Below are 9,351 nucleotides of genomic sequence, written 5' to 3' on the forward strand. Positions count from 1 at the left end.
CCTCACTGCCACTGCTGCTCCCGCCTGCAGAGTGCGGCGCGGCCTTCACCAGCAAGCTGGAGGGCATGTTCAAGGACATGGAGCTCTCCAAGGACGTCATGGTCCACTTCAAGCAGGTGAGCCGCGCCTGCTCTCAGCGACGTGTCCGTGTCTCGCACGCCCGCCAAGTCCAGTCCGAGCGGGGAGAGAAGGGGCCCTGAGGAGGCCCGGCACAGCCCAGGTGGCGCCCAGTTTGTTGTGTGGGGACGTGACCAAGAGGAAAACTGCCCCAGCCAGGGGCAGGGCCAGTGGCCCGGCACAGGTGTTCCAGGCCGTGAGAGCCACTGCATCGCGTGCTCCTGTGGGCTGCCGGCCCTCGGAGCATGCCTCCTCACCTGGGCTCTGTCTCCAGCACATGCAGAACCAGAGCGAGCCCGGCTCCATCGACCTCACGGTGAACGTCCTCACCATGGGCTACTGGCCGACCTACACGCCCATGGAGGTGCACGTGCCTCCAGAGGTGAGTCGCCCCGCCCCTCCCTGCCCCATGCCACCCGTGTGTGCAGGCGTCTCCACGCCCTGCCCTGCCCCACGCCACCTGCATGTGCAGACATGTCCCCGAGCTTGGTCTGCCCCTGTGTCACCCGCGTGTACAGGCGTCTCCACGCCCTGCCCCACGCCACCGGCGTGTGCAGACATGTCCCCGAGCTTGGTCTGCCCCGCGTCACCCGCGTGTGCACACATGTCCCCGAGCTTGGTCTGCCCCTGCGTCACCCGCGTGTGCAGGCACGTGACTTCAGGCAGCAGTCGATGAGAGGCCTCTGCCCAGAAACCCCCATCCAAACCCAGAAGGCTCCGTGGCCTCTGGAGGGCAGCGTTGGAGTGTGACCCATCCAGGCCCTGCCTCTGTGCAGCCCCCTTACCGCCGCATGGCTCTGCAGGCATGTGTGCTCGGGCCACGGCGGCTGTTCTGCCGCCGGTCCCTCCTGGCGTAGCCAGTGCAGCATCTCAGGACCAGCATCACTCGGCCTGGCGAGGAGCCCCGACTTCTGGGGCCAGAGGGCTTCGTGGGGGAGGCAGCGCAGCAGGGAGCAGCGCATGCACTGCTAACAATGCCCCGCTGGGCAGGAGGGCCGGGCCCAGGGCGGAATCGTGGAGGACTTCCTGGAAAAGGCAAGACCTCAGCCAGTCTTCCGTAGAGGAGGGATGAGTGCGTTGGGCGAGGGCACAGGCGGGCACAGGCAGGTGCAGAGTGGCGAAGCATGGAGCCTGGCCTGGGAGTAGCAGGGCGTCTCCCTGCCCTCGCTGGCATCGGCAGCACCTCCTCTGGACTCTGGGGCAGGGTGGAGCAGTGCCCGCCTTGGTTGTCTCCTCTGCCTCCCACCGGTCACTCCCTCTGCTTCCCACCTTCTCCATCGCTCCTCTGGGTTTTTTTGGAGAGGTTTTTGCTATAGGACACGTGAGCTCGCCAGAAAGGCAGAGAGAGATGGAGAGACAGAAAGTGAGAAGTCACCCTCAGGGGGGATGGCCACGCCACAATCCCTTCTCCATTCTCCTCTCGGGATCCTGGGCATGTACGCACGTGGACCTGGCCTGAGTTTATGAGCCCCTGGGTTCAGGACTAGAATCGCAACCAACTACATGGGAGTCCAGCAACATAGCCACTACGCCAACTGCTGGTCCCCCCTTCCACTGCTTCTTTTTAATGGCCAGAGAGTACATGCACTGGCTAGAGAGGGGCAGAGAGGGCGAGCACCCCGCGCAGGATGTAGTCCCCACACAGTCTGTCCTGCTCCGTGTCTCCCTCTGTTAGGCATTGAGGAACTGCATGCACATGCCCAGTGTCTTTTCCAGGCCACAGGGCAAGGGTTCGAACTGCAGGTAGCCCTGCAGGCTCGACCCCTCTGCCGCTAAGACGGGGCCGACCCCTACCTTTGTCCTAAATGCTGTGATGTCAGGAACACTGCCCCGCTCCGTCTGCTCTACACGGGAGAGCTCACAGCTTACAGAGGGAGGTGCCGCTGTGGGCCGGGGCCACAGGAGACCTGGGACTGCATCTCGGAGCAGCTGGAGAGGCCGGCAGCCGTGTACAGCGGAGCCCCAGCGAGGAGGCAGAGGGCCGCTGTCTGTCCACCCACAGGCACACTCACACACAGCAGTGATGTCACGGGACAGGCCCAGAAAGTAACAGCTGCCGCCAGCCCCCACAGTCTCTGCCAGCCCTCCCTACCCTCACAGAGCGCTGCAGGGGCACGTGATGACCCGTGTCACAGAGGAGGGGCGAGTGTCGGTGCAGTCGGTCTACAGACGGCAGCCTGCACTGAGACGGGCCTGACTGTGCTAGCCGCTCGTCCTAGCACACACCACTGGCCGTCGCAAGCCCGGGTCTGGGTGGAGTTGGCGGCACAGCTTGTGGGTGAATGAGTGCCACCCAGGTTAAGTGGCAGGATGCCCAGAGTCCGAGGGCAGCCAGGCCTCCTCCACCTGGCAGGGTCGCCGTCCCATGCCGGCCCTCTGATAGGTCTGTCGGGGAGGGCCACGCTGGGCTCGGCATAGGTGTGCCGGGTGTAGCCCCGTCGGACTCGCGCATCTCCACGGCCCGCCGGCTCCGACCCGCCCATGCTGCGGTGCTGAGCGCGCCTGTCTGCTGTCTCCCGTGCTCGGCAGATGGTCAAGCTGCAGGAGGTCTTCAAGACGTTCTACCTGGGGAAGCACAGCGGCCGGAAACTCCAGTGGCAGACCACCCTGGGGCACGCCGTCCTCAAAGCAGAGTTTAAGGAGGTGAGTTCCTGCTTTACCTGCTGTTCACTTTTTGCGAGTGTGTTAATACAGTTTCGTAAGTTGTCACTGAACTTCGGTGGCAGAGAAAGAAAAAGACAGCTCAGCGCTAGCTTTATTTGTTCAGTAAGTTACAAAATTAGTTCTCTAAAAAATAATACGAAATCGAGAGCAGAAGGTCACTTACCTAATCGGAAAGAGCAGAGGTGAAGTGGCGACTCAAGAAAGCAAAACCAGGAGACCAGAGCCCACAGCACGGCCCTTCTCTGTGGCCCCGGGTTTCAGGGTAGAACTTGGATGCCGCCTTGGACTGAGAAATTGACTGCTAACAAGTGTGAGGGGACGCGAGGGGCTCATGGAAAAGTGCGAGCGATTTTTTTTTTTTAGAGAAGTTTTTGCACATGTGTTTGTCAGAGAGACAGAGAGACAGAGACAGGAAGCTAGAAATCGCCCCGGGGGGGCCACGCTGCAGTCCGTTCTCTCAGGATATCGGAGATGTGCCCAGTGTGAGTTTTAAGCCGCCAGGCCCTGGACTCGAGCTGCGGTCGACTACATGGGAGTCTAGTGCCGTAACCATCATGCCATCTGCTGGTCCCGAAAAATGGAATTTACATACGAGCTTGTTTTGATGTAAAACTTTTGACCCACACATACCTTTTCTCATGGCGTGGCTTTTCCATGAACTTTCTGAAGCCCCTCAGCCGTTTGCTGTGGTCTCAGAACCCTTGGGGTCCCGTGTTCTGTCGCCTCATTTCAGTTCCAGGAATCCACCTCCAGGGAACACGGCCCCAGACCAGCGAACGGAGCCGGCTCCCACTGCAGGGCCCCCTGGCACCCGGGGGAGGCCTGGAGACGGGCCCACAGTGTGGGCGGAGGCCCTTCCCCTCCCTGGTGTGCAGCTCGGGGAGAGCCCCAGTCACGCACGGCGCCAAAGGGTGTGACGGTCTCACTGCACAGCCATCGTGCCCTGACCTGCACATGGTCACACAGGCCGTGTACTGCTCTGTGCACGCTACCGTGGGGGCACGTGGACGCCCACACACACGCCCCTTATGGTGTTGGAAGGCATCTCTCCTGCCCAAGGGTGGGCCCTCCGAGCTGTGGTCTGCTCTCTTGAAGGGGAAGAAGGAGCTGCAGGTGTCCCTGTTCCAGACGCTGGTGCTGCTCATGTACAACGAGGGCGACACGTTCACCTTCGCCGACATCAAGATGGCCACCGGGATCGGTACGCGCTCGTGCGATCCGCGTGTCCTGTTCTGGCGGTGGGAGCATGTGTCCTGTTTTTGAAGGTTTTTGCCCTAGGGCGTGTGCACTTTTCTGAGAGAAACGGGGAGAGATGGCGAGAGGGAAGTGAGAAATCACCCCCGGAGAATGGCCACACTGCCCCTCCATTCTCCTCTGGGGACTTGAGGCCTGCACATGCACCCGGTGTGATTTTTAAGCTGCCGGGTCTGAGACTCGAACTGTGGTAGGCCATATGGGAGTCCAGAATCTTGTCCCACGTGTGTTCATTTTAAGAGCAGTCACAGGCCCAGGCCCTGCCAGTCATGTGGGTGCACCATGTCCCTGCTGCCCTCGGGTCCCTGTCATGCCGGCCACTGACTGCCCGTGTCTGCTTCTTCCCAGAGGACAGCGAACTGCGGAGAACACTGCAGTCCCTGGCCTGCGGCCGAGCTCGGGTTCTGATCAAGAGTCCCAAAGGGAAGTGGAAGACGGAGACAGATTTGTGTTCAACGGGGAGTTCAAGCACAAGCTGTTCAGGATCAAGATCAACCAGATCCAGATGAAGGAGACCGTACGTAGCACCGCCTGGCCTCGCAGGCACTAGCCGGATGCCTCGTGTTTACGAAAGCACGCGTCCTGCATAGCTTTTATTAAGTTCATGCTCTCCAAGGAGCGAAGGTTGTGAGCCATGTACCAGCCTGTTCAGGAGGCGTGTGCGGGTCACATCTGCCTCGTCAGATCCTGTTAGCAAGGGCGCGAGACGCTCTGGGGCCAGCAGGTGGCGCAGCGGTTATGTTGCTGGACTCCCACATGGCCGACCTGGTTTGGGTCCTGGACCAGTGGCTTGAAAATGACGCCAGGCACGGATGCATGTGTGCCCAGGAGGAGAAGGGATTGCGGTGTGGCCATCCCCCTGGGGGGTGCTTTCTCACTTTACCTCTCACTGTGTCTGTCTGTCTGTCTCTCTCTCTGGTGAGCACATGGACCCTAATGCAAAACTCTTAAAGAAAAAAGAGAAAAAAAAAGAGAGAGAGAGAGACAGGGACAGAGAGAGAACGTGGGATTCTTAAAACCCAGTGACTGTGTCCTTCACACCGGACAGGTTGGCCATACTTGGAGCCCCACCCTCAGGCAGAGTTCTGGAGTGGCTGGGCGGCCCGGCTAGCCCTCGGGTCCCGTGGGTCCAGACAGCACTCAGCCTCTCCTGTTGCCACACATGACGTAGTTTTCAACAAGACTTCGTCCCACGAGTCCCCAATCAGCCCTCACGTTGCCACCCATCTGTGTGACAGGGTTTCTGGCCAGCTCCTTGTCCCTGTAAATGCTGGCTCTGGGCGTGGCGTGTAGGCCTCCACAGGGTAAGTCAGCTCAGACAGCTGTGCTTGGCCTGCCGCGGCGTCACTGCGGGGTCACTCCAGAGAGGTACAGAGCGGCACGGCGGAAGCCCCCCCCACACACACACACACACACACACACCCCCGTGCCGGTCGCACAGAGCATGCCGAGCCGCCTTGCAGGTGCCCGCTGGACAGTCTGTGTGTTAGACCGCTCTGGAGCTGTCCTGGCGTGTTGTCCACCACTCTTCTTCTTCTTCTTTCTTCTTTCTTCTTCTTCTTCTTTCTAGTTTGCTGTAGGGCGTTTGTGCTCTCCAGAGAGAGAAGTCTCCTGGAGGGATGCCATGTCAGTCCCCTCTCCTCCATCCATGTCTCAGGGTTTCGAGCACAGTGTGTTTTCAGGCTGCCAGGGCCAGGACTCAAACCATCCAGTCAGCCACCTAGGGCCAGCTGCCTTAACCGCCAGGCCACCTGCGGGCAGTCTGACTGCTTGTTGCCTCACACCAGTCCCACAGCCATGGCCGCCCTTGCCCGCTCTGCCCCGACAGGCACGTTAGCTCAGGCGGCGGCATCTGACTTGGATTCCTCCGGGCTCCGCTCTGCACTCAGCAGCTTATGCAGACCGTGAGCTCGTTGGAGGCCTCGGCTCCCTCCTCACAGCAGTCAGGATCCCACATCGCGTGAGAGCTGAGCGGTGCTTCGGAGCTCCGGCCGAGGCCCGCGAGCCCTGGGTGCCTGTTCCTACTTGGTCGTTGTTTCTTTCCCCGGTTTTTCTCTTTTTTTTTTTTTTAAAGAATTATTTATTTTGGGAACTGGCGGGTGGTGTGGTGGTTAAGGCAGTGGACTCCCACATGGTCAGCTGCAGTTTGAGTCCCGGACCTGGCAGCTTGCTTTCTCACTTTCCCTTTCTCTCTGTCTTCCTCTGGTCAAATTTAAATAAATAAATAAAGTAAAAAATTCTTTTTTTTTTTTTTTAAAGAATGATTTATTTTACTTACCACTTATTTCTATTTTGATCAGAAAGAGACAGCGAAAGAACGGGAAAGTGGGAGAGCGAGCTGCCAGGTCCGGGACTCGAACTGCAGCTGACCGTGTGGGAGTCCAGCACCTTAGCCACCACACCACCTCTCTGTTTTAATTGCTTGTTCAAGTCATGCACAGTCATCAGAATGCTCTCTGACTTTCTAGTAGTGTTCTTTATGTATGAAGGGAATTGGTCCTTTGTCATTCTGACAGATAATTTTCTTTTGAGTAGAGGTTTTTCAAACATGAAATTTTATGAATTCTTGAACATGGCCATCTTTTTCTTTGACCTAATATAATCTTTTCTTTTTTAATTTGCTATAGACTCACACATGCCCTTACCAGGAGGAGACAAGGAGGGGGAGATGGGAAGTGCCAAAGCACCTTCCCTGGGGGGGACGCCACATTCCTACTCCTGCACAGTCCCCTCGGGATCATGGGCACATGCACGCACACACATGCACACGCGTGCCCAACATGTTTTTTAAGGTCCTGTGTCTGGGACTCAAACCACAGTTGGCCGTGTGGGATCCAGCCGCCTTAACCACACCAGCAGCCAGCCTGACCGTCACATAATCGTACCCGGTGTTCAAGATCTTCACCTGTGTTGTTTTTCTAGTAGGTTTTTATGGGAAGGGACTCTGCCAAATCCTCCTGCCTCTCTCTACCTCCCAGCTGGGCACAGGCCACCACAGTCAGCTCTTTCTTTTCAGACGAGATCTTGCTGTTTTGCCCCGGTCATTCTCAAGCTTCCTTGTCCAGATGCAGCCCCCCACTCCGTGGGCCCCGGGCACACCTCCGCAGCCTCCCACTCCGCGGGCCCCGGGCACCTCCGCACTCATGCTCAGGTCAGAGCAGACAGCGTAGCCGGCCAGGCCCTTGTGGTTCCGGCTCTCGGCAGAGCACACAACTCAGCAGAACATGCCCCCACTGCAAGCCCTCCAGTGATTTCTACGTTTGGATCTTTCTTTCAGGGACACAGAACTTATTTAATGTCAGAAAGCAGTCTGGCCCCACCCCGTCTCCCTGCCAGTCCCAAAACCTGGTTGAGAAGGCCGCCCTCGGGCAGCTTACCTGAGTCGTCCCCTGCGTCACAGGCCCGGCTGCACGTGCGAGCTCTGTCCTGGTTGTGCTCTACACGTACTGTTGACCCACGTCACGCTGGTCACTCAGGCCCCAGTGGTCCATGCCCTTGCCCCTCCCAGCACTCCCCCGTGGGCGCCCAGCAGCAGCACATGCATTTGCCAGCCCCCAGATAAGAGCAGTGATACTTGGGGCCAGCAGGTGGCGTGGTGGTTAAGGGCCGGACTGTCCCATGGCTGACTGCAGTTTAAGTCTAGGACCTGGTGGCTTGCTTTTTCACTTTCCCTCTCTCTGTCTCTTTCTGGTGAATTGAAGTAACAATAATATATTTTTCTTTGTTCTTCTTTTTTTTTTTTTTTTTTTGAAAGGTTTTTTTTTTTTTTTTTTTCACTGTAAGGGCGCGTGCGCTCGCCAGACAGACAGAGAGAGACATAGAGACAGAAAGCGAGAAGTCACCCCCCAGGGGGGATGGTCACGCCGCAATCCCTTCTCCTCCATTCTCCTCTCAGGATCTTGGGCACGCACGCACACGCGCCCGGCGTGAGTTTTAAGCCACTGGGTCCGGGACACGAACCGCGGTCGACTACGTGGGAGTCCAGCAACATAGCCATTACGCTAACTGCTGGTTCCCACAATAATATATTTTTAAAAAGAAATTTGAAGTTCAGATCATATTAAAGTAGTTTAGTCTTTATCATATTAAATCTTTTCATGCATCCATACATGGGGTGGGCTGGGTGTGCACGTGTGTACCTGAAGATAAAAATCTCTTCCCTTTGGGAACCAGCAGTTAGTATAATGGCTGTCGCTGGACTCCCATGTACTTGACCGAGGTTCACGTGCCGGACCCGGTGGCTTAAAACTCACGCCGGGTGCGTGTGCGTGTGTGTCCAAGATCCTGAGAAGAGAATGGAGGAGAAGGGATTATGGTGTGGCCATTCCCCCCTGGGGGGTGATTTCTCGCTTTCTGTCTCTCTGTCTGGCAAGCGCACACGCCCTATAGCGAAAACCTCTCAAAAAAAAATCTCTTCCCTTTGAATAATTTGGTTTTCTTCTGTAAGCCTTAGATATTCCTTAATTAGTTAATAGTGTTCACTCATTTAACAAACACTGAGCGTTTACCGTGGGTAGGTTCTCTGTGAATCCCTGAGAATTCTACTCTTAATAAAGAACAAAGCCCTTGGGGCCAGCAGGTGGCATGGTGGTTAAGGCGCTGGACTCCCACATGGTAGACCACAGTTTGAGTACTGGACCTGGTAGCTTGCTTTCTCACTTTTCGTCTCTTTCTCTCTGTCTTTGGTAAAATTTTTTAAAAATTTAAAAAATAATAAAGTTAAGTAAATGATTTTTTCGGAGAGGTTTTTTCACAATAGGGCACGTACGCTCGCCAAAGAGAGAGAGACAGAGAGACAGAAAGCGAGAAATCACCCCCCAGGGGGGATGGTCACACCGCAATCCCTTCTCCTCCATTCTCCTCTTGGGATCTTGGGCACGCACGCACATGCGCCCGGTGTGAGTTTTAAGCCACTGGGTCCAGGACACGAACTGCGGTCGACTACGTGGGAGTCCAGCGACATAGCCATTACACTAACTGCTGGTTCCCCGTAAATGATTTTTTAAATAATTATTTATTTAATTTTATTTATTCATTCACTTAATTTGATCAGAGAGACACAGAGAAAGAGAGGGAAAGTGATTAAGTAAGCCACCAGGTCTGGGCGTGTCCAGCGCTGTAACCACCATGCCACCTGCTGGACCCAGTAAATAATTATTTTTAAAAATGAACAAGGCCTGTTTCAAGGAGTGTTGGTCACGGTGCAGGCTGGGGCTGGCGTCAGACGTGGCTGGCTCGCTAGCTGTGAGGGAACTGGTCTGATGGGCCAGGGCAGGAGCGCCTTTTCTGACGGCTTGGCACGGGCTGGCCTGCGGT

At 56.6% G+C, this 9,351-nt stretch overlaps 1 protein-coding gene across 1 annotated transcript in view; it reads left to right on the plus strand.

The window, feature by feature from the left end:
* The window catches only part of CUL4A (cullin 4A), a gene marked incomplete at its 5' end in the record, with an annotated part of 31,429 nt that overhangs the window by 16,809 nt on the left and 5,269 nt on the right, over nucleotides 1-9,351 (plus strand). The window contains 6 exon segments of the mRNA XM_014592049.2: nucleotides 31-116; nucleotides 392-499; nucleotides 2,647-2,760; nucleotides 3,877-3,982; nucleotides 4,384-4,461; nucleotides 4,464-4,552. Coding sequence (XP_014447535.1) covers nucleotides 31-116; nucleotides 392-499; nucleotides 2,647-2,760; nucleotides 3,877-3,982; nucleotides 4,384-4,461; nucleotides 4,464-4,552 — 581 coding nt within the window.

This window comes from Tupaia chinensis, unplaced genomic scaffold (genome assembly GCF_000334495.1).
Source record: "Tupaia chinensis unplaced genomic scaffold, TupChi_1.0 Scaffold000644_1, whole genome shotgun sequence".
Classification (NCBI taxonomy): domain Eukaryota; kingdom Metazoa; phylum Chordata; class Mammalia; order Scandentia; family Tupaiidae; genus Tupaia; species Tupaia belangeri.